Source organism: Canis lupus, chromosome 16 (genome assembly GCF_048164855.1).
Source record: "Canis lupus baileyi chromosome 16, mCanLup2.hap1, whole genome shotgun sequence".
Lineage (NCBI taxonomy): Eukaryota > Metazoa > Chordata > Mammalia > Carnivora > Canidae > Canis > Canis lupus.
The window spans coordinates 57,407,828-57,431,382 of record NC_132853.1 but is presented as its reverse complement, the minus strand read 5'-3'; the positions used below and the strand labels follow the sequence as shown (position 1 = coordinate 57,431,382).

Sequence of the window (23,555 nt, the reverse complement as noted above, 5' to 3'; positions counted from 1 at the left end):
GGCGTGGGGTGTGGGGAGCCCCTTTTCCCTGCTAGTGGGGTCGCAGGGTCCTCAGGTGAGATGCCCTCTGCTGACACCCTTCTGGGAGCTCTGAGCACACAGTCCGCCCTCAGGTCCACCTAGGTCATGGGCTCTAGGCCTCTGCTCTGGAGGGGCAATCTCATGCCGCCTCTGCACCTGTCCAGCCTCCAACTGGTTACTTGGAGGGGGAGCAGATTTCCAGGAAAAAGGTGGGCGGCCTCAAACTCAGGTGTCTTGCAGGACTCTCAGAACCCCTCGGGGCTGGCTGGGGAGATGCCGCCAGCAGGTGACTCTGAGCAGCCACACAGTCACATAGAAGCGCGAGCAGGCCCAGGCCCGAGCCTGCCTCCCCACTCCTGCAACAGGCCAGCCAGGGGGATGGCTCCGGGTCTCAGGCTCAGCCTGCCTGCTCGTGACTGGGGGGCTTCGGGGGTCCATGAGTCCCAGGGTCCTGGGCACAAGTCCACGGGGCTAGACTCGGTGCACGAGGTAGCTCTGTCTCTCTGCCCAGGTCCCGAGCTGAGCCAGAGCACATTGGCTTGGATCGGGGGGGGGGGGGGGGGGGGGGGGGGGGGTGGCGGTGGACAGAGAAGAGGAAGAGCCCTGCCTCAGCACACTGGGGAAGTGTTCTCGGAGGTTCCTCTCTCTTCCCATAAGTCAGCTCCCAGGGCACTGGGTGAGAGGAAGGCCACACTTTCCAGGGGCCAGCCATGGACATAATCTCTGTGAGGCCGTTCCTCTGGGGTCCAGCCTCCTACCCAGGCCTCTAGAGAGGTCACCTGGGTGCAGAGCTTTTTAACCCCTGGTAGGCCAGGGGTGCCCTTTGCCAATGTCCTGAGAGCCACAGAGAATCTCAGAATAGCTCCCAAGTGCACACACAGACCAATCCCCACCCCTCTTGCTCCCGATTTCTGTGGTTTGGGGGCCTCAGGTGAGGCCCCACGGGAGGATTCCCAGCGAGGATTGCCAGAGGAGCCAGGTCCATGTGACCTCATTCCAAACTCAGAACACCAGAAAACCAGAGGGGGTTCAGATCTCAGCCGGCTCCGGCACCGAGGGGCCGAGGGAGAAGCCTGGGCCTCGCTCCGGGCCTCCAAAGCAGCAGAGCTGCAGGGAGGACCAGGAAGCCTCCAGGCTTCTCGGGAAAGTCAGGGACATTTGGCCTTCTCGGCCTTCCTACTGCCCGTAAGAACGATGAAGATGGTAGCAGCCACCAGCCTTTCTAGGCCTTTTTGTGCGCGAGATTATGCAATCATCACAACAAATCAGCATCAACCCTGTTTAACAAATGAAGCGAGATGGAGTCGAGGAGGCGCCATACTCGGGTTTAATTCCAGGAGCCCGGCACTTAGCCCCTGGGCCTCCCTGCTGCCCCGGAGCCGGAGCCGGAGCCGGAGCCGGAGCCAGAGACAGAGCCAGAGCCGCCGGTGAGGTGCATCCGGGGAAAGCCAAGAGCCACACTGGAGCTGCTGCCCTGCAGCCCCCATCTGGGCCTTTGCTTTGCTCCCCACTCGGAAAGCCTTTTTTTTCATCCTCCACCCCCCCCCCCACCTCTCATTTCTCAAGGCCCAGTTCAATCTTGCCTCCTACTCATCTAGCCTGGGGTCCCTCCTTCCAGAGCATTCGGTAGCATTTGCAACCTATGGTTCAGGTTGGGAGGGTGTCATCAAGCTAGTGTCTCGTCTGCTTCTTGCCTCCCCAGGGAGAATGCAGCAGCGAGGACCCCCGCATCTTTTAATCATCTTTGTACCTGCGAGGCCCCGGTAGTACGTGCCCAACGCACAGTGTGTGCTCAGCAAACGCAAACGGACCTGAGACACTTGGGATCTGCCCCAAAGCATAGCTTAAAAATCTCCCCCTTTTGATCCCTGGGTGGCGCAGCGGTTTGGCGCCTGCCTTTGACCCAGGGCGCGATCCTGGAGACCCGGGATCGAATCCCACGTCAGGCTCCCGGTGCATGGAGCCTGCTTCTCTCTCTGCCTGTGTCTCTGCCTCTCTCTCTCTGTGTCTATCATGAATAAATAAATAAAATCTTTAAAAAAAAAAAAAAAAAAAAAAATCTCCCCCTTTTCAGAGACTCATGAGTGCTCCAAACCAGCTCTGCAGAGGACACCATTACCATCATTCGATTTATTTCCAAGCCCATAAATAGGTTCAGAAGCAATGATCCCACTCAATCTAGGCAGAGAATAAAAGCCCTCCAAGGATTTTCAACCCTGGGGGATTTTTCACACAAATTTTCCTTAATTTCGTGGCATTGACGCTGCGCAGGGATCAGTGACTTCCACAAAGCATCCCTACAGAATTGGGGGTGGGGGGTGAGGCGAACTGCGGCATGCCCAGAGGAGGCCGGAGGCCAGCCGCCCCTGGGCCAGGCCCCTCCAGCCCAATCCCACACAACTCTAAGAGTGACCCAACCCGCCCTGGACCACTGCCAGCCAGGGAACAAACTGGAAGTGGTCCAAGCTTCTCCTGCTCCCATCCTCCAGGGCCCCACCCCGTTAGGTAAACACAGGAGCCACGGAGGCTGCCTTTACAAGAGCTGGTTCCTACTCACCCCATAAACTCTACTTCCACTTATTACACAAAGCTTCATCCCTCTTTTTTAAATTTACCTGGGGCGGGGGGAGGGGGAGAAGGCGTGGAAGAGAGGAGACCCTCTGGCACCCATGTGGGATGGTCTCAAAGTCTCCCAGGAAGAGGCCAAGGACCTATGACCTAGCAGGACCCATATCATCCCTACTGTCCAGACCCACCAGCAGGATGTGACGTGCAAGGAGCCTAGGGCAAGAGCGGGGCTAGTGATCCCAGGGAGGGAGCCGCACACGGCAATGCCCACAATCATCTCAAGTATTTGGAGCATGCTGGGGAGGAAGGGAGGCCACGTGCCAAACCCCAGCATGTGCCACCTGGAAGCCCCCTCCTCCTCCACCATCACATCAACGCGCCCACGCTTCCAAGATAGAGCGGAGAGCGCTCACGGGGTGTCTGAAGGGCCGCGCTGTCTGCAACAAGGGGGTAAGAGCTGGCATTCTAAGCTCCTGACCCAGGAGGGCATTTTGAAGGAAATTCTGAGTAACTCTCTTTGAGACAAGTTATTCTTTATTACTCATTTCAGTTCCTGAATGTGGAAAGCAGGAGACTGAGAAATGGCCCAAAGACAGGGGGGGGGGTGGCGGGAATGGCCTCTTCAGCTCCGACTAAGTCCCATGATGTTGTCCTCTTATCAGCAAAAATCAGTTCATGAGTCCTTGGCAGAAAACTTCATGTCCAAATAGATTAAGGGAAAGAGCACAGTTTGCAAGGTGAGCAAAAGAGAAGAAGCCAGTTATTATTTGAGAACTGAGGAGGACCCTGGATCCTGCCTGGAGCCTTGGGGGGTGGGGGTGGGGGTACCCACAAAGGGAAAAGAAGAAAAAAAAAGAAAGGACAGAGGTCTGGATGACCCTTGCTTGCCCCTCCATGCTTGTGGCTTGTTTGCCCATCTGTGAAGTGGGACCTCAGAGCAACCCGAACCAGGGAGCCTCCCCCACCTGCGTGAGGGCACACCTGCCGCGGAGTCAGGCTGCCAGCACACGGGGCGGGGGCTCTGAGACCCGCGGGGTGGACCCGTGGTACCAAGCCCGGGCCTTGCTGGATGGTCCCATTTGCTCCACGGCGTAGAGGAGTAACTAACAGTGCATCCGGAGAGGATGCTGCGGCCCCGACCACCAGCCCGGAGGCTGACCCCAGGGCGCCCCCCGCCCCCGCCAACACGCACACGCGCGCGCACCGCGGACGGCGGCACCCGGCGAGGCACCCGGCGAGGCACCCGGCGAGGCACCCGGCGAGGCACCCGGCGAGGCACCTGGCGAGGCGGCGCGGGCGCCGGGGTGAGGAGGGCGCGCAGGAAGGGCGGCCAGCCCGGGCCCCCCGCGGCCCCTGCAGACACCCGAGCGCCCCTGCCCGGGGCCGGCAGCCGGGCCAGCCGGGCCGGAGCCAGAGGCCTCGCGCGCCAGGACGGCCCCGACCCCGACCCCGGCCCCGACCCCGGCCCCGACCCCGGCCCCGCACGCCGGTCCCCGGGCCTCGGAGCGAAGGGCAGCGCCACCCGTCGAGGGGCTCACGGCCTGGAGGACCCTGGATCCCGGGGCGGGGCGGGGGCTGCGCACACGGGCGGGGGACGCCCCCGCACGAGCCCGCCCGCCCGCCAGCGCCTCTGCCCAGGGAGGGGGGCTCGTCCCGGGGCCCCGACCCGACCCCGGCCCGGCCCGGCCCCTCCCCTCCCCTCCCCGCTCCGGCCGTGGCGCCCACCTGAGGACGACTTTTTCATGGTGCCGCCGCGGCCGCCGCTCCCAGGAAAGTGTGGCGGCGACGCCGCGGGGCGCGGGCTCCTGGGTCGCTAATCCCGGGCTCCGAGTGCGCGGGGTGGGGCGGGAGGAGGGGCGGCCCCGGCCCGGCCCCGCCCCCGGAGGTGCGCGCCCGGCCCCGCCCCGCCCCGCCGGTGGAGGTGCGCGCCGGCCCCGCCCACGGCCCCGCCCGCGGCCCCGCCCGCGGCCCCGCCCACGGCCCCGCCCCCGCCGGTGGAGGTGCGCGCCGGCCACGCCCCCGCCCGCGGAGGTGCTCCTGGCCACGGCCCCCAGGCCCCGCCCCCGCCGGTGGAGGTGCGCGCCGGCCACGCCCCCGCCCGCGGACGTGCTCCTGGCCACGCCCCCCAGGCCCGGCCACGCCCCCCGCCGGTGGAGGTGCGCGTCCGACCCCGCCCACGGCCACGCCCCTGCCTCGCCCCCGCCCGCGGAGGTGCTCCTGGCCACGCCCCCCAGGCCCCGCCCCGCCCGCGGAGGTGCGCGCCCGGCCCCAGCCCCGCCCCGCGCTGCACCTGCGCGACCCCGCGGCCCCCGCTCTGCATCCCCGCGCGGTGCGTCCTTGGGGAGGGGGCGCCCTCGTAGCCCGCGGCAGCCCCGGCCCCCGTAAAGGGCTGGTCCCGGGTCCAGGAGCGGGGGACTGGGGGCCCAGGTGACCGCTGGCGGGGGGAGGAGGAGGAGGTGGAAGCGCGAGGAGCGGGCGCGCGCGCTGGTGGGGGGGAGGCAGGCGGTGGCACAGGGACCAACCCCGGGGGAGGGAGCGCGACGCTGGCTTAGTCGCCCAGGGCAGGGGGGCCGGGTACCTGTCTCTCTACCTATCTAGTAGTCAAAAGAGTAGGCTGCATTGACTCTGATGAGCTGGGGGCCTCGGTTTCCGCATCTGTAAAATGGGCGCATTGTAGCGGCTCATTTCTGTTCCATCTGAGACCCATTTATCCGCTATGTGCCAGGTGCCGTGCGTGGCTCTGAAGAGCAGGCGTAGGGACGGGCGTCTTGCCGGCCCGTGTAACACAGGCGGTGACGACAGCGTGCATCCCCTGGCAAAAGTTGTACAGAGGAATTCTGCTTTTGTATCCTCAAGGAAATTTTCCGTAATAAAACTTTTTTTTTTAATGTACAGAGGAGAAAGTGATGCATTTTGTCCGGAGGGTGATGCCAGAGTTTTATGAAGGTGGTGCCAAAGCAAGGTTTTTTGTTTTTTTTTTTTCAAAGCAAGGTTTTAAAGAATGAGAAGGAATCTGCCAGGTGGCCAGGGTTTGGGGAGGCGGGCAGTTCCAGGCAGGGGGAAGGGCGCGACGGAGCCGGAGGCACGTGGAGACACACCGGGCCAGCCCTTCCAGATTTGCCAGCCCAGGCCCCCGGGTGTAGACAGTTGAGGGGGAGGAGATCCAGGCAAATTCTTGGTAAGGGCGCAACCCTGCCTGCTCCTGCCCGGGCCCCAGAACCGCACACAGGAGGAAGTATGCTCAGCTTCACCAGAACACTGTCCCCCTCTCCTTTACTCCCCACCGCGCCCAGGAAGCATTTTTATTTCCTGCCAGAGAGCGGGAAGCTCGTATGTATCAAGGAGAACTGAAGTACATGTGGCTCAGTGGGTGGGTCCTTCCCACCTGCTCCCCTTTTAAAGAAATCTGTGGGGAACCCTGGGTGGTGCAGAGGTTTAGTGCCTGCCTTTGGCCCAGGGCGCGATCCTGGAGACCCGGGATCGAGTCCCACGTCGGGCTCCCGGTGCATGGAGCCTGCTTCTCCCTCTGCCTGTGTCTCTGCCTCTCTCTCTCTCTATGTGACTATCATGAATAAATAAAAATTTTAAGAAATCTGTGCAGTCAGGTGACCTTCCCTACGGCCAGGTCCCAATCAAGGGGCCCAGAGTGGACACTGGAGTCTGTCTGGGCCCACCTCCAGCTCCTTATCCAGGGAGTGGAGGCTGAGGCCGGGCAGGGTGGGTGAAGATGGGAGGGGGGCAGCCTCAGGCCTGGGGAGTATAGACGAATTACCGTCCCTAGAGTCCCTAGATTCTGGGATGGCCGCACAGCCCGCACACCCCCGCAGTCGCCACTTGCACTAGCACAACACCCCTCATTGCCACCTGTGCAAATTTCACTCTGGTCAAGCTTTGTTCTGATTCTGGCTCATACGCATGACACTCCCCCGACACTGAGGCCTGAGGTTCCCAGAGCCCAGATGCCTCTCGGGAAGCTAATCGTTGGCTTTGTTCATTTTATTTAGCTCAAGTCAGAGATGCCCCCGTGCCTGGAGTCAGGGAGGACGGTTGGGTATTCTCTGGTTGGTTGGCCCCGCCCTCAGTGCCCACCGTTTCTGCCTGTGGGTCATAATTCACACGTACCTGGGCACCCAGGAACCAGGAATACCTGTGTTGTAGTGATATTGGACGGGGAACATTCCCAGAACTCAGAAGGAAGGAGGAGGGAGGGAGGGAGGGAGGGAAGGGCAGCGAGTGTTCCATTCCACTGTATGGCTAAGTGTGTGACTTTCAAGATGCATGAGGGTTAATTGTTCAAGCACAAAAATTTTATTTTCATTCTCTTTATGGATGACTCTCTAAAACATATAACCACCCGCCTTAATAGAATGTATCAACCTTTCTCTTGGCTCAAGATCATCTTAAATGACACCTTTAACGGTGACCGACTCATACACCGCTATGTTGCTTCTTCATGAAACATCCCCAGGCCACATGCTAGCCAACTTTTAAAGATTCTTCTTCAACACTCGGCTCCCTTGTCACAAGCCACACGACTTCTCTGAGTCTCGGTTTCTGCTCCTATAAATGTGGATCACAGTATCTTACTTGGCTTGCGAGGCGGATGTACTGATTAGAAAAGCAATGTTACAGGAGCGCCTGGGTGGTGGCCAAGTTGATTAAGGGGCTGACTCTTGATTTCTGCTCACCCTTTTTTTTTTTTTTAAAGATTTTATTTATTTATCCATGAGAGACACACAGAGAGAGGAGAGAGAGAGGTAGACACAGGCAGAGGGAGAAGCAGGCTCCATGCAGGGAGCCCGACGTGGGACTCGATCCTGGGTCTCCAGGATCAGGCCCTGGGCTGAAGGCGGCGCTAAACCGCTGAGCCACCCGATTTCTGCTCACTCTTGAGATCAAGCCCCGCGTTGGGCTCTGCGCTGAGCGTGGGAGCTGCTTAAGATTCTCTCTCCCCCTCTCCCTCTGCCCCTCCCCCCATAAAAAAAAGAAAAGTATATTAAGTGCCTAACTGTGCTGCTGTCACTAAATCCTGAAAGGTGTGGGACTGGCAGGGAGTGGGCAGTGGGCAGAAGAAGCCTGAGAGCCTTGCAGAAGGTCGAGGAGACCCTGAGGGGAGTAGAGAAACCGCCGTTGCCCTCTCGGGACCGAGGTGGTGGCAGAAAGCTTGCAAAGCTGGTGCCTGCAGTGGCGTGGGAAACAGACCGCAAGCGTGCTCGCGAGCGTGACGACACAGCTAAGGCGTTTTCGAGGCCGAGGGGGGAGGCCCTGCTTATAATAAAATGGAAAAAGTTGCGACAGGAGCCAAGAGCAGACTCTCTGAGTTTCAAGTGGAATTGGGAGGAAATGGGAAAAGCTGGAACAGTCTCTGCAGCCAGCCAAGCTTTCTCCAAGTGACAAAGGGCCTGGAAGGAAGCAGCCCAGGTGCGACTGCAGGATCTCCGGGAAGACCCCAGGGGAAAATCGCAAGGTGCCTCCTCACCCCACAGACCAAGACACTGTCACAGCCTCTGTCACAGCGCCGGCCTCAGGGCTTCTCCCGCCTCCCGTGGGCGCGGGGAGGGCTCATCTCACGGAGCCCATGCTGCTCAGTGAAGGCGGCCTCTGCTAAAGCCACACGCCGGGATCCCAGGCGAGCCACGTCCCCGTGAGGCAGAGCCATGGGGACCGTAAGCCGCGGCCGCCAGGGGGAGACAGGACAGAGGGAGGAACAGGGGGGCACGGGGTTCTTGGGGCAGCGAAATCATCGTGTAGGATGCTGTCGGGCCGATCTGATCCGTGTCACTACGCGTTTGTCCAAACCCAGGGAGTGTGCAACAGTAAGAGTGAACCCAGGTGCGAACTACAGACTTGGGTTAATAATCATGTATCGATATTGGCTCATCAGCGGGCGCCTGGGTGGCTCAGTCGGTGAGGTGTCTGCCTGCAGCTCGGGTCATGGTCCCAGGACCCTGAGATCAATCCCCACGTCCTGCTCAGCGGTGGGGAGTCTGTTTATCCGTCTCCCTCTGCTGCCCCCCTCCGCTCGTGCTCGTTCTCTCTCCCTCTCTCAAATAAATAAAAATCTTAAAAAAAAAAATTGGCTCCTGGGTTGTAACAAATGTACTACTCTAATGCAAGATGTTAGGAAGAGGGGATACTGGGAGTGGTGGGGGGCGGTGCACAGCTCTGTACCTTCTGCTCCACTTTTCTGTAATCCCAAAACTACTCTTTAAACACAAAGCCTATTAATTTTCTTTTAAGATTTTATTTTTTTGACAGAGAGAGACAGAACAGGAGCGGGGGAGGGGTGGAGGGAAAGGGAGAGGAAGTCTGTCTGCTGAGTGGGGAGCCTCATATGGGGACCCCTGGGATCGTGACTGGAGCCGAAGGCAGACACTTAACCGACCGAGTCACCCAGGCACCCCAGTCTATTCATGTTTTTTAAAAGTTTTGTGGGTGGGGTTTTTTTTGCAAGGAGTGGATTTTAAATTAATACATAGGCAGCCCCTGAGCTTTTAAAGGAATTAGGTTTGGACTAACTGGGATCAAGAGGAGGCAAAATGAAAAAGAGGCTTTTGGACTCTCAGCCTTTTAGAGGAAGAGGTGGGCTGAGAAAGCTATTCAGTTGCAAACTCTGTTTTCTTATGAAAGAGGAAGCGTGACTCAGAGAACAGCCTTAGGCAGGACAGAGGACTGAGGAGCACCCCCCTCCCCCAGACCCATCTGCAGCAGGTGGCCTCAAGGACTAGACGAGATCCTGCACCTGGAGTCTGGGCCCAAAGCATGCAGACCAGACACGTTCGGGGTTCGGGGCGGGTGAGTGTATTTTGCACGCGGGAGGCCTGTGAGTTGCTGCGGCCCAAGGACAGGCTGTGTCAGAGCGTATTTTCCAAAAACAACCGCGGCGCCCTGTGCATCCCCTTCCACCGGGTGACCTTGGTGTTCCTCCCTGTGTCCCCCTCCCACTTTGAATGTGGGAGGGCTTGCAGTTTAACTGTAACCCTTAAACTTGAGCCTCTCCAGAGTTCTGTGTGTGAGGACGCCGAGGCACACGGGAGCGTATCGGCTACCTGTCTACTGCCGCATAACAAATGGTCACAAACTTAGTGGCTTAAAATGATACGTGTACAACATCTCGCAGCTTCTGTGGGTCAGGAACACGTGTGTGGCTTGGCCTGGGCTCTGGGCCGCAGAGGGGCTCACAGATGGCGCTCGAGGGGCTGGCTGGGGCGGGTCTCATCTGAAGGCTCAACGAGGGAAGAGTCCACATCCAGGTCCGAGTGGCTGTGGGCTGAACCAGCTCCTGGGAGCCTCTTAGACTGAAGGCCTCAGTTTTGCGCTGGCCAGAACCGAGCTCCCTGACACGGTGGGGGTGGGGGGGACTCCCAACACAGCAACTCGCCCGCCACAGGAGGACAGTCTGCTGGGAAGCTGGCATCCGTGATCGCATGACCTGATCGGACGTGGCCGCCCTGAGTTCTGGGAGGGAGACGTCTTTGGGACCATCTTAGAAGCAGCCTGCCCGCAGGAAGCCGCAGGCGGAGATCTGGCTGGCAGTCCTGGGCTCTGGGTCTTCCCAGCCTTCACATGGTCCCTGTGCTGCGCCTCCACGTCGTCTGCAGACCTGAGACCTCCCGCTCCAGCCACCGCGCGTGCCAGCTGCCTCCATTTCCCAGCTCTGCTGCTCTGCCCACCGTGTCTTCCCTGTCTTCTGTCAACGTCTTGCTGGTCCCCCCGCCCCAGTCATCCCACCCCGGTTTCCAGGCCCGAGTGGTCAGCCTCGGATCTGACAAGTCATCCAGGATATGGATCGCTCCTGCCCTCCGTCCTGGGAGGGGCACGGTCACGCCAGCCGTGTGGCTAACTTCGTTTCTTTGGCTCGGCTCAGCACGTCTGCTGCTGACTGTTCTCCGACTCACACCGTCCCTGAGCTCCAACTTGTCTGATGACTGAGGCCTGGCTGCGTGTGCAGAATTTACGGTAAAGGTGTGGCCACTCTACACCTGCATGTGCAATGTGGGAGTGTATGCTGCTCCCACCTGTCCAGAAAGCACTTCGGCAAAATGTGTCAAGGGCTTAAAACGCTCGTGTGCTTTGTCCTCTTTAATTATGTTGTTTTTTTTTTTCACTGGCTGACTCAACATATATTTCTTGGTTACTCATTATGGCCCCCTTCCCCCTAATGCTTATAGTCGGGTGAGGAAAACAGACATTAACCAAGCCAACATAGAAGAAGGTACGATGAGAGTGTACACTACAAGCGTCACCTCTGGTCTGGGGTCAGGGAGGGCTTCTTGTCGGAGGGGAGATGGGACTGAGGTCAGGAAGATGAGCAAGGATTAACCAGGAGAAATGAGGGGAAGGAGACCACAGGCAGAGAATAGCTTGTACAGAGGCCCTGTGGTGGGAGGCCTTGTGGTCCCTGCAAGGAACTGGAGGAGGACGCAGGAGGCTTGAACCCAGAGAAGCTGGAGAGATGGTGGAGGAGGCAGGCCTTACAGGCACATTGAAGACTTGGACTTTTGTCCTAAGAATGGGAGGTCATGGAAAGGTTCCAGGAGGGAGGAGTGGGTTGGCATGAGCAGACTGGCACTCTGAAATGGCAGCTCTGGGTGGACTGCAAGTGGCAAGAGGGGGCCAGAGTCCAGCAGGAGCCTAAGTCAGTGCTCTGGGTGGGGATGAGGATGGGTGGCCAGCGGGGGGGACGGAGAGACGCAGAGAGAGAAATTGCAGAGCCCTGGAGGTAAAGTCACTGGGCCTGGGGATGGGCTGCCTCAGGGATGGCTGGGAGAGAGGACAGAGGACAGAGGACACGCTGGGCTTGGGGCGCGTGGCGTGGGGGGCTTCCAAGCATCCAAGGGGAGCCATCAGCTGGGCCGTGGCCTCCGTGCTTGAGCATCAGAGGCGGGTCTTGGCTGTCCATCCCTCCCTCTGGGCGGACAGACCCACCGACAACGGGTGCAGGGCACTAAAGCAAGTGCCCAGTGACAGCTTTAGAGTTCAAGAAGTACCAGCCCCCTTGTTTGGTGGAAGAGTTCACATAGCTCTGGCAAGTGCCAAAGGAAGAGTCCAGAAAAGTTTCAGAACGAGACACGGTACACGCCGTGAATGTGCTACATGCCACTGATGTGCTCGCCGTAAATGGTTATTTTTATTTTATGTGATTTTCACCACAAGAGGTTATTTTTAAAGAATGAAGGTGGCAGGCTGGCTCTGTCGGCGGAGCGTGCGACTCTGGATCTCAGGGTCGTGAGTTCGAGCCCCCTTATAGAATTTACTTAAAAACAGAAAGAAGGCTGCAAGGTCCGTATGTGCACGGAGATCTTGTCTAGAAAACAGACACATGATGCATGTAGTAAAAGAAACACGTTAAAATACAGGGCAGGTGGCACCAGAGGCCACAGGCTGTGCCCGCCCGTCGTGGGATTGCGGGTGACATGCTTTCTTTGTACTTTTCTGTGTTTTCCATGGTCAACATGTATCGCTCTCATGATCTGAAAAAAACAGCGATCCATGCTGCGTATACACATATGGACTCATATCAATGGATTATTTGTGTGCATAGACACTTTTTTGAGGTCGACATTGGTATACTTTGACCTTCAGATCGTTTACAATCAAACTCCTTGTTATTAGGACCTAAAGCGAGGTTTTTCCCCCACCTTGGGGCAGCGTGGCCTGCCGACTTTCAAAGGGTGGTTAAGCATCATTTCAGTGGGTGGCTTTCCCGTGAGACCATTATCCAGAATACGGGCCATGGGGCCCAAGGTTTCAGGGGCTCACCTGCTAGGATTCTCCTCCGCACCCCGACAAGCAGGGCTGGGCCCCCAGATCCTGAGAATCTGCATCTTAAAATTTGCATTTAATTGATTTTATTGGATTTCTTCCAGGTCAGGCCTCAAATGGTAGCGGGGCCTCCGTTGGGGGGAGATCCGTCCTGGACTCATGCTGAGTGCTTCCTCCCAGACAGCGCTTCCCTCCCTCCGCAGCAGCCTGAGGAAGTGGTGGCCCTTCTGGAAGATTCTCCTGGACACCACGGATCCAAGCGATCCACATCCCCCACCTCCTTAGGGAACCGTTTTCAACGCGCCCAGGCCACTGCCTGTCTCCGGGACGCATTCCCAGATGATCATAGGTTTCCTCATCATACAGAGAAGGGCTCTGAGGTCACAAAGTGTCCCCACTTACATCAAACCATACTAACTGGGCAGCATCTTGCTGTAGGACTTCTCGGAGCCTTTAACATGCTTGTGGATGCTGTGAGTCTCCAACAAGAGTTAGAGTACACAGCCTTCCCCAAACCCACGACACCAGAACTCTTCGTTACAGGTCCCTGCGGTTCCATGGGACACTCTCTGGGAAAGGGCGCTTGTAGGAGGCGGGAGGTCGTGGTGGCGGGAAGTGGGCTCGGCTCCAACATCAGCTGCAAATGAAGGCTCCTCGGACCCTGGGCCGGCTCTCCTTTGCCCTTGCCTCTTCCCAGCCGGCCTTGCCCACTCTTCCTCTCCCCTCCGCTGCCCTCCTGCAGGAGCTTTCTGATGGGAAAACCCGGGGCTGGCATCCTCACTGACGCTGCACCCGTGCTTTTCGCTCAGGGGTAGCTGGGAATCCCCAGCCACACGGATCGGAAAGCCCAAGGCAAGGCCCCTACTACAGCTCAGCCCTCTGACTCCCCGGGAGTCCATCCCACCTCCCCGCCTCTGCTCAGGCCACCCTGTGCTCCCAGCAGACCCTCCAGCCTGGGAACCATGGGAGCTCCCCCCCTCCTCCTCCCTTCCTCCTCCCCTCCTCCTCCCCTTCCTCCCCTCCCCTTCCTCCCTCCTCCTCCTCCCCCCTCCTCTCCCTCCTCCTCCTCCTCCCCCACCCCCTCCTCCTGGGGCTTCTCTTCCCACGGGGAGCTTCCTCTGACTTTCTTTGTGGGGAGAAGCCAGATTCGTCTCTGTCCACTGGCACCTCCAAAGGAGCTTTCAGAGCTCCCCAACAGCCCCCCCCCCCCCAGTCACATTCCATCAGGAGGTCTGGCTGTGGAGGTTTCCAGAGCACTCCCTGGGCCTGAACCATTGGTCTGGTGGAGGGAGACCCGAGGTCTGGGTTAACACCCCAGAGCCGTTAGGTATCAGCCCAATGGAGCTTCTGCATGATCCTAAATATCTGTGCCTCAGTTTCCTCAGCTGCCCTGGGCTGTTGTGCGGTTGGGGGACTGTATGCAGTGCTCCCACATCACCAGGCGGAGGGTGAGTGAGAGTGGAGGTGGCCCCCCCACCCCGCCACAGTGCCCGGTGCAGAGGCGCTCCGTACACTTCCGCCACCGGAGTGCAAGGCGGCCTGTGGGGTCGGCCGGCTGGAACCGGAGCCCCACGCCGGACGCGCCAGGCTGAGAAAAACCAGGTGTCTCCACTTCCCCTAAGGGCCATCATGTTACAGTTCTCCAGAGAAAGTGAATCTTAAAATTTGCTTTCATTAAAAGCATAAATAAATACGGGGCCTGCCAGGGGCTGGGGCTGCAGGTGCCGTGGGTCACAGGGTGGGGAGGCACCCTCTCGCTCTCTGGGCACACTCCGCTCAGCCCTCGGCGAAGTTGCAGGACCAAACACAGAATGCCCAGTTAGACTTGAACTTCAGGTAAGCAGCAAATAATTTTTGCAGTATGAGATGTCCCACATAGTATTTAAGACATAAACATATACTTTAAAAAATTATTGTTTATCTGAAATTAGCATGTAACTGGGCATTCTGTATTTTTACTTGCTAAATCTGGAAACTCTGGCCTCGGTCCCCGGACCCAGGCTGGTAGTCCTGGAGAGGAGCTGTGACCGTCCCCCAGTTGGGGTTCCCAGACACCAGGCTGGGGCCTGGGGCTGGCCCATGACAAGTCCACCAGTTAGAAGCAAAATGAGACAAAAGAGAACAATGCCAAGAGGTGAGTTTCTTGGTTTTGTTTGTGTTTGCTTTTCTTCTTTTATAAGAGCCTAAGATGTTCAAAGACTGGTCTTTCTTCTGAAATTTTCCTTTCCTGTGTAAATGCCACCACCCACCCACCGTCCCCTCCCCGCCGGCCACCGGCAATGGCATGGGCCTCTCAGAGCTATTCCCTGGACGTGGGACCGTGAGGCCTGGCTGAGTCGTCCCCGTCATGTCTCTTCCTAGCTGGGAACCTTGGAAAAAGCACTTAACCTCTCTGCTCTTTCACTTCCTTACCCATGGAATGGGGATCATGACCTCCCCAAGGCCACAGGCTTGCTCAGGACTGGATGGAGGCCACCCTGGTACGTCCATGTGCAGAAGCTCGTCACGTGGCCCACTGAGGATGTGTGCCCTTTGCCGTGTCATACAGTAATTCAATAAAATAGTTTATAAAAAAAATTAAGTTCAATGAGCAAAGAGGCTTCTAATAGAAACTTACACCATCTATCTTTCAAGGAGATATTATTCCCTCCAATTTTTAAATGGGATTGCTAATTTATTACCCATTGCCTGCATGCAGCTGGCAGAGGCTTGCCACTATGGAGGAGAAAAAAAAAAGTGTAGCTGAGCTCACATTTGGGTCAGCTTGATGAGGTTTCATTTTTAAAAGTTAACCTTCAAACCTATTACATTCCAGGAAACTGAAAATTTATACTGGTTTTCTATTTTTAATGGATTTATAATAAAAGGAAATATTTCAAGCTTAAAAAAATAGATGGCACTTTAAGTTCATTTTCCAAGTCGTCTCATATAGCAAAGGCAGATAAACTATAAAAAGAGAAACTTAAAAGACATAATCTGGAAGAAAAATTCAGATCCCTGTCTCCATGTAACAGGCACCGAAAGGAGGTGCGGGCTGGAGTTGTGCTGTGCGAGGGCCAGGGCAGGGCTCCCAGCCACGTGCCTGGAGAAGGGGAAGAGACCAACCATAGTTTCTGAGCCATGGGACCCAGGGGGCTCAGCAGATGGGTGCCCAACATCCCCCCAGGAGATGGACACTCCGAGCCAGCAACAAATGGCTTCGTTGTTCCACATTGGGTCCCCCAGGAAGCCAGGTGGAGGCAGCTGGACAATCAGGGTAGACGGACAGGGGGAGAGACTGGGGAGACAGAAACATCAACTCAAGACGAACCTACAAACCTGATCCCCAAAACCTGGGCAAAGCTAATGCCGATAAAGACAATCAAGATCAACCATGGAGGGCAGCCCCGGTGGCGCAGCGGTTTGGCGCCTCCTGCAGCCTGGGGTGTGATCCTGGAGACCCGGGATCGAGTCCCACATCAGGCTTCTGCATGGAGCCTGCTTCTCCCTCTGCCTGTGTCTCTGCCTTTCTCTCTCTCTGAATAAATAAATAAATCTTTAAAAAAAAAAATCAACCATGGAGATCCGAAATAGTTCCTGGTGATGTGGAAATAATAGAGAAATCTGAAAATGATTTTCACACATTTTATTGATTGGTTGATTGAGAAGGTGAGGGCATGTGAGTGGGGGGGGAGCACAGGGAGAGGGAGAGAATCACATGCAGACTCTACGCTCAGCAAGGAGCCCAGTGACCCCGAGATCATGACCTAAGTGGAAATCAAATCAGATGCTTAACCGACTGAGCCAGCTAGGCACCCCTGAAAATTATTTTCAAATAAAAGTGTTTAGGAACATCATAGAAAATTTTAAAATGATGAAAGCAAAACCAACTTGAATGAAACAAAACTGAACGGCCATGATAAAGAATCAACTGGCAAAAAAAATAAAAATAAAAATAAAAATAAAATAAATAAAAAAAAAAGAATCAACTGGCAAAACTGAAAGTGAGAAGCATGATTGTTGAACGTTAATGCTCGACAGATAGAATAGGTGTTGTTGGACACACTGAGGAATGAGGGAGTTGGCAGGTATCACTGAGGATGTGGCCCAGAAATAAACAAATGAAGCAGATAAGGACAAGAAGTTACAGGTAAGAAATGCAGAGAGTGGATCAAGAAGTTCCAGAATATGTCTCACAGCGGCTTCAGAAGAAAATAGAAGGAATGATCCAAAAAATAATGTTCTAACACAGAATTGCTGAAAGCTTTCAAAAACTAAAAAGGAAATGTGCGGTGCCAGAGAAATAAACACCAGTTCATAATTAGAGACTTCATAGCAAACCTGCAGCACATCTGAGGACACAGAGAAAAGTCTGAAATGCGATCAGAAACAAAAAGATTATCCACAGAGAGGGGCACCTGGGTGGCTCAGGGGTCCCTGGATCGAGTCCCATGTCGGGCTCCCCGCATGGAGCCTACTTCTCCCTCGGCCGGCGTCTCTGCCTCTCTCTCTGTGTCTCTCATGAATAAATAAATAAAATCTAAAAAAAGATTATCTACAGAGAAATGAGAATTCAGCGGGTTTCTTGTCATCTGGAGCAATCCGCCCAAGGGCTGAAGGAACCCAGCTGCCATCCGAGGACTCTAGAGCCAGCTAAGCTATTACTCAACAGTGAGAACAAAGCACATTTCCAACATGCAAAGTCTAAGAAAGAGTTCTCTTCCCACAAACCATCCCTGAAAATTTACCAAAGGGTGAATTTGAGCAAGAGGGAAAGTCAAGCCAGGAGGGAAGAGAAGGCTGCAAGAAACAAGGGTGAACACGGAACTATGTTGGTTAATTTAGTTATTATTGATAATAAACGTCAAGTAACTGATGCCACGTGTTGCAAAGAGTGACACTGAGATTCTGGAAGTAAGAACAAAGCCTGGGCAGGGGCGGGGATGGGGGTGCGGATTATGTTCAGTGGGAAGTTCAAGCTCCCAAAGGAGGAGAGACATACAGAGTAACTTTCAACTGTTATAAAAATGTATAGCTGAATACTTATATTTAAATATATAGATAAATATCTCAATTTAAAATATTTAAATTTAAGTGTTAAATATCCAAAGAGTGCCTCCTGCAGCTTCTAAACCAACAGAGAAAGATAAACAGAATGGTGATGGGGCGCTTGGATGGGTCAGTCCGAGGAGCCTGAGACTTTTTTTTTTAATTTATTTTTATTTATTTATGATAGACATAGAGAGAGAGAGGCAGAGACACAGGCAGAGGAGAGGGAGAAGCAGGAGCCTGAGACTCTTGATCTCAGTCAGGGTTGTGAGTTCGAGCCTTATGTTGGGTGTAGAGTTGATTTAAAAATAAAATCCCAGAGGCCTCTGGGTGGCTCAGTGGTGGAGCATCGGCCTTCGGCTCAGGTCATGATCTCTGGGTCCTGGGACTGAGCCCCAAATTGGGCTCCCTGCTCAGCGGGGAGTCTGCTTCTCCCTCTCCCTCTGCTGCTCCCCCTGCTTGTGCTCTCTCTCTCTGTCAAAGAATACATAAAATCTTTTTTAAAAAATAAAAATTAATTAAAAAATAAAATCTTAAAAAAAAGGAATTCGAAAACCCTTCAGAAAAAAGGAAGGGGAGACAGGGAGACATGGTAAATAAAACCATAAAATTGACAGAGGAAAGTCCAACTAAGCCAGTTATGTAGAATGATGTGAACAGGAAGGTCAGCACACACAATGCTAGGTACTGCTTACTGATATTTATACAGGTAAAAAAAGCATAAAATGCAAAGACGTTAAGAAATCAGGTTTGGAGAAGGAGGAAGAATGGGGTTCCATGGGGGTACAAAGTGACCTTCAATTTTATGTGTGACATTGTGTTGTTAACATTTATTGGGAGGGCATTTATATGTGATTCAGGAATCATAAATCACATATGGCAGACGCTCACCTTTGCTAGCACCAGGCAATATCAACAGGTGTTTGTTGTATGGGTTCTCCATTTTTCTGATGCTTGAGACATTTTTTTTAAGAGTTATTTATTTAAAGAGAGAGAGAGAGAGTGAGTAGGAGGGGCAGAGTGAGAGGGAGAGAAATCCTCAAGCCGACTCCTTGCTGAGCACAGAGCCCCATGCAGGGCTCCATCCCATGACCCTGGGATCATGACCTGAGCTGAAATCAAGAGTCGGATGCTTAATCGACTGAGCCACCCAGGTGCCCTGAAATATTTCATCATTTCAGCGTGCATTCAGGGGTCCCAAAATACACCCTTTTCCCGGAGTCCTACCTGTGCAGTTCAGTGACCCCGACCCGACAGGCTCCATCCAGTCTGGGGCCCGAGGGCCAGTGTCCTTCCTGTCCTCCCAGCAGGTGAGCAAGAGCCGGGAAGATGGACTTGGGAACATACACAGGAAGCCCACCTTTAAAAGGACCACAGAGACAGACCCCGCAGGACACCCCTTCTCTGAGGTCCCTAGAGCAGCGGGATTCCTTGATGGGGCAGGGGCTGGGGAGTTAGTGGTTCAGGGGCTCAGCGATTCAGTTCTGCAAGATGGAAGAGCTCTGGAGATGGATGGTGGTGAGGGCTGCACAACAGTGACAGTGGACCTAAGGCCCCTGAACAGCACGCTGGAAAGCGGCTAAGGTGGCAAACTTGGTGTGTATTTTACCACAATTAAAAAAAAAAAAAAAAGGACAATTCATTGCCCACCCCTCTGAGCACTGGGAGCTGCCAAGCACCGTCCTCATCCTCACACCTGCAGCCCCCAGGACGCCCTGCAAACTCGCCTTCTGGACAGAAAGGTGGTCGTGGCAGCTGTCCTCGGGTCGCTTTCGTAAACGCAACATTACGTGAGCTGAGATCAGCTCTCCGGGCCCCTGGCTTTCCGTGCGCTCCCAGGTTACTCCATGTGGCCCCTTCCAGCGCCCGGACAAACATGGGACCCCCCCAGAGGGACCGACCCAGGCAGTCCTGTCACTGCTACATCGCCTTATGATCCCCCACGGCGGACCGGTCCTTAGCTCACGGCAACGCCCACAGCCCCAGGGACCAGCGGGCTGCCCAAGGGCCCCTGCGTGGGGAGGATTTTCCAAGACTTTAATTTACACATGTTCTCCCTCTAGTTCCCCAAACCCCGATCCTAAGGTGTCAGGATTTCGGGGCAGGGCGTGAAGCAGACATTGATGGAAAACAGTGTTCCCTCCTGCCTTTCAGGAAGAGTTCTGCTGGCTGCGTGGGGGTGCGGGGCGCAGGAGGGAGGGGTGCCTTGAGAGAGAGCGAGAGGGGTTCTCTGTGTGCAGACAAGAGGACAGAGGTCGGTGGGAGGTTAGCAGGGGCTGGCCCCACGCACTGGAGGGAACAGCTCTAGGGCACCCTGGGGGGTGGCCTGGGGTGCATGGGGATCCCCGTGCTCCGATGAGGGCATCTCAGCGGGACCCAGGCAGAGCAGTGACCAGGGGCCTACGAGGGAGGCCTGGAGCCTTGGCCCAACCCACAGTGGCCGTGACAGTAAGGGGAGGGTGTGGGAAGAGCAGGAATCCCGAATCACAGTCTCCTGTCGAAGCTGGGGGCTTGGGGGCAGCTCTGCGGGCACTGAGGCCATGGGCTTGCTCTGGGCCTCCTGCCTTTGCGGACTGAGGTTCACTCGCTCCCCCACCCCCAGAGGCAACGTCCACATGAGCTAAATACTCCCCCAAACCCAGGATGCCCATCTTCTTGCTGTGGCCTGGCCGCCGGCCTGGGGGAGCTGATCACTGGGCTGGGGTTGCTCCGGAGCAGAGCTGAGTGTGGCAAGTGAAGGAGAGCCCCCCCACCCAGGCCCCTGCAAGGTGCCCAGGCAGCCCGGGGGCTCCTGGGAAGGCAGCTCCTCGCTGACCCCTGAGCTCAGAGGGGCTGCCGAACCTCTGCATCTCAGCTCTTCATCTGTCGGGTGGGATGACAATACCTGCCTGGCAAGGTGGTGCCGAGGACTGAGAAAGGACCCAGCACCAGGCCTGCTGCCTTCTGGGGACACCTTCCCACCTGGCAGCACAACTGTACACCGCCCGCCTCGGGTCAGGAGCCCCCAGCAGGGCAGAGGGGAGCTGAGGGCTCTTTCCCGGGGTGTCGGGTGTGGCAGGGGCAGGCCCCGGACTTTTCCAAGTAGGAGATGGTTTGGACGGGTGCCTTTCAGGGAGGACCACGCCAAGGTCAGGAAACAGCTGCGGGTGGGCAAAGGGGGCTGTTCCAGGAAATGAAACTGGGAAGAAGTGGTAATGGGATGTAGAGGTAGAGATAGAGGAGGGGATGGAGATGGAGGGGATGGGGACAGGAGTGAGGGAGGTGATGCCAAGGGAGGCAATAGGGACAGTGGGGAGAAGGGTGGAGGTGGTGGGGATGGCGGGGAAGGGGATGGGAGGCGGACAGAGAGGAGATGGGGAAGGGAAGGGATGGGGTGGAGGGGTGGGGATGGGAGGTAGGAGAGGTAGGGTAGTGGAGGGAAGGCAGCTGGGCTGCCTCCTCCACAGGCCGAAGTTCAGGGTGAGCAGTGAGCGTGACCAGCCTCCTGCAGGGCCCAGCTCAGCGGGTCATTTCTCGATTTCTCTGCGGCTCAGGCACCCCCACCGCCTTGGAACACCCCGGGCAGGCCCCCAACGCCAGGTGTCCTCAGCACTAAGAACCACCTCACCTTGTTCAGCTCCACTCACCGTCACAGATTAAAAGAGCCAGACTGGTCTAAACCAACACGTCATGTCACGCCCATTCCAGGCTGTGGGGCCCTCATTCCTGTCCACGCCGCGTCCCCCCACCTCGCCTCCAGATTCTAGCTCCGTCTCCAGCCTGCCCTGTGTGCTTTCCATGCACTGATTCATTGCAGCCCCATCACGGTCCCGTTCACAGAGACGTGAAGTCGCTGGTTGAGGGTCACACGGCGGCGTGGAGGTCCAGCCTGCACGGGCCTCGGGCTCTCCACAGTGCTCTGTGGGGCTGCTCGGCCACTTGTGGCAAGTCCTGCATGGGTACGTCCAGCGCCTTCTCTGAAATGTGGAGGCTTCACCCCAAAGCCCAGAGCATCAGGAGAGCCCTTTGCACAGGCTGGAACCCAGTGAGGGGAGCCCGGCGGCTCCTGACGCGGGGGGCGGGGGGTGAGGGAACTCAGGCGTGGGAGCCCACCGGGTGCCCCGTGCGGGCGGCGTGCTGACCGGTCTAGCCAGCCAGCGGTGACTCAGCCTCGGAAATGACAGGCTTCCGGGGAACGGGGGGGGTGCCTGTCGGGGGAGGCGGCCCACGCTCAGGGAAGCGGAGCAGGGCAGAGCTGGCCACAGGGCCGGAGGCCTGGGGAGCCACAGGTGGGCCCAGCGGGGGAGACACGGAGGGGGTGGGGGTGCCTCCCCTCGGGGCACCACAGGGACCAGCCCTCCCGGCCCAGCTGGGCGCCGACTGACGGTGAGACGGGCCGTGTCCAAACCCCCCGGGTCCATGACCTGCTGTCGCGCCGGGGTCCGGGGCCCGCAGACTCACCTGCGCGCCCCATCCTACTCCCGCCTTCCTCGCGGCACAGAGCTGGGCACAGAGAGGCACTTTCTAGGGAAAGAAATGGAATAGAAAGGAAGAGAATTGGCCTCTTGCAGACGGTCTCCCTCTCTTCTTGCTCCCATCCCGGGAACGTCACCCTGGGAGCCGCCCGGGGGCCCCGTCCAGGTGCTTAACACGCAGGTCGGGGGTGGGGCGAGGAGCGGGGGCCTGCCGGGTTCTGGAAGACAGCAGCCATCTCCTCCGGAGCCGGGACCAGAGCTCCGAATGTCCGGGCCTCAAGCTTACGGCCCAGGGGACACCGGCCCAGGACGTCCAGAGCCCTCCGGAGGTGCGCGGCCCCCAGGTCACCAGGCTGGGCCCCGGGGCAGCAGGGAGTGGCCGTCTGGGCGGGAGGAAGGAGCTTCCGTCGAGAGGCTGGCACACCCACCCCTACACACCCCTCCATCCCATGGCGACCGTCAGCTGGGGGCGGCCGTGGCCCCGCCGCGGGGCCTGTTTTCCAGGCGTGCCTGCTGGGGCCTCTCCCGGTCCGTCTAGGCCCCGTAGCTGGGCCGCGGGTGGCCGTCTGTCCCCAGGCCAGCAGCTCTCAGCGGAGGGCAGATGCGCAGCGCTCCCTCGGACGCCGTGGCGGGGCCGGTGTAGCCGCTCCTGGCAGCCCGGCTGGGGGCTGTGACAGAGGCTGGCCCTGCCGTCCAGCCCGGAGCTCAGGGCTCCAGCACCAGGCGCTTACTCTGCTTTTCACAGAGCAAGGTCTTCCCTGGCCCAGGGTCCTGCGTCCACCGCCTTCCTTCAAACAGACACTCCGTCACATATGCAGGGACTTCCAGTCTGGACAAGACTGTGTAGACTCGTCTCCTCCCGGCCCTCTCTGCTAAGTACGGCTACACACCCCGGAATGATGCAAGAGACAACCCAAAGGGGATCCTGAAGAGCAGAGGGAGGAGGCGAACCGGTTGGGACCCCAAGAGTCAGGAACAATTCACCGCAAGGTATTGTGGCCCCCCTGCACCCCCCATCCCATGCCCCAGACCAGGGCACATACTTCCCAAGCCTCCACCCCGCACAGAAGGCAGCCAAGTTGGCTCGTTCTCTCCTGGACCGAGCGAGAGGCTCCCAGAACACCAGGCCTGCCAGGCAGAACCAGCAAGGGGATGGACTGGGGGCCCCGACTGTGAGTGGCCAGGCAAGTGCTCCCCTTACTCACCCACAGACACCGCCGGCCGAGGGACAGCCCACTGCAAGAGGCGCAGGTCAGGGAGGGCTCTCTGCCCCAGCCAGCCAGCTGGGGTCCCCTCCCACCTAAGGGCCCGGGCGCCCCACCCTCTGCACCACCCTCCTGGCCACCCCCCGACTGGGCCCCGGGTGCCCTGCCCTCTGCACCCCTTCCCGGCTGCCCCAGAATGGACCACGGGTGCCCTGCCCTCTGCATCCCCCCCTGGCCACCCCCCAACTGGGCCCTGGGCACCCTGCCCTCTGCACCCCCCACCAACTGCCCCCCAACTGGGTGCCCTGCCCTCTGCCCCCTGGCCGCCCCTTGACTGGGCCCCAGGTGCCCTGCCCTGTGCCCTTCACCCTCTGACCAGGCCCGGGGGCCCCAGGCGATGGGGTGTCAGAGGCTCACAATCAAGCCAGACTGGGCCGCGGCCCACAAAGGCGCTGAGGGAATCAGCCGTCTGCTGCAGGCCTTGCACCTTCCAGCAATCTCCTTCAGGGACGAA

General features: G+C 57.5%; 1 protein-coding gene across 2 annotated transcripts in view; it reads right to left on the bottom strand.

Moving 5' to 3' along the window:
- The window catches only part of SEPTIN9 (septin 9), a 146,212-nt gene extending 141,763 nt beyond the window's left edge, over window positions 1-4,449 (bottom strand). The window contains exon 1 of one of the 2 annotated variants that reach the window (XM_072781736.1): window positions 4,315-4,449. In XM_072781736.1, the coding sequence (XP_072637837.1) occupies window positions 4,315-4,333 (19 nt within the window). In that variant the 5' untranslated portion in view covers window positions 4,334-4,449. The remainder of the gene's footprint in view (window positions 1-4,314) is intronic. The other variant, XM_072781740.1, reaches the window with a different exon arrangement.
- Window positions 4,450-23,555: the final 19,106 nt, after the last annotated feature.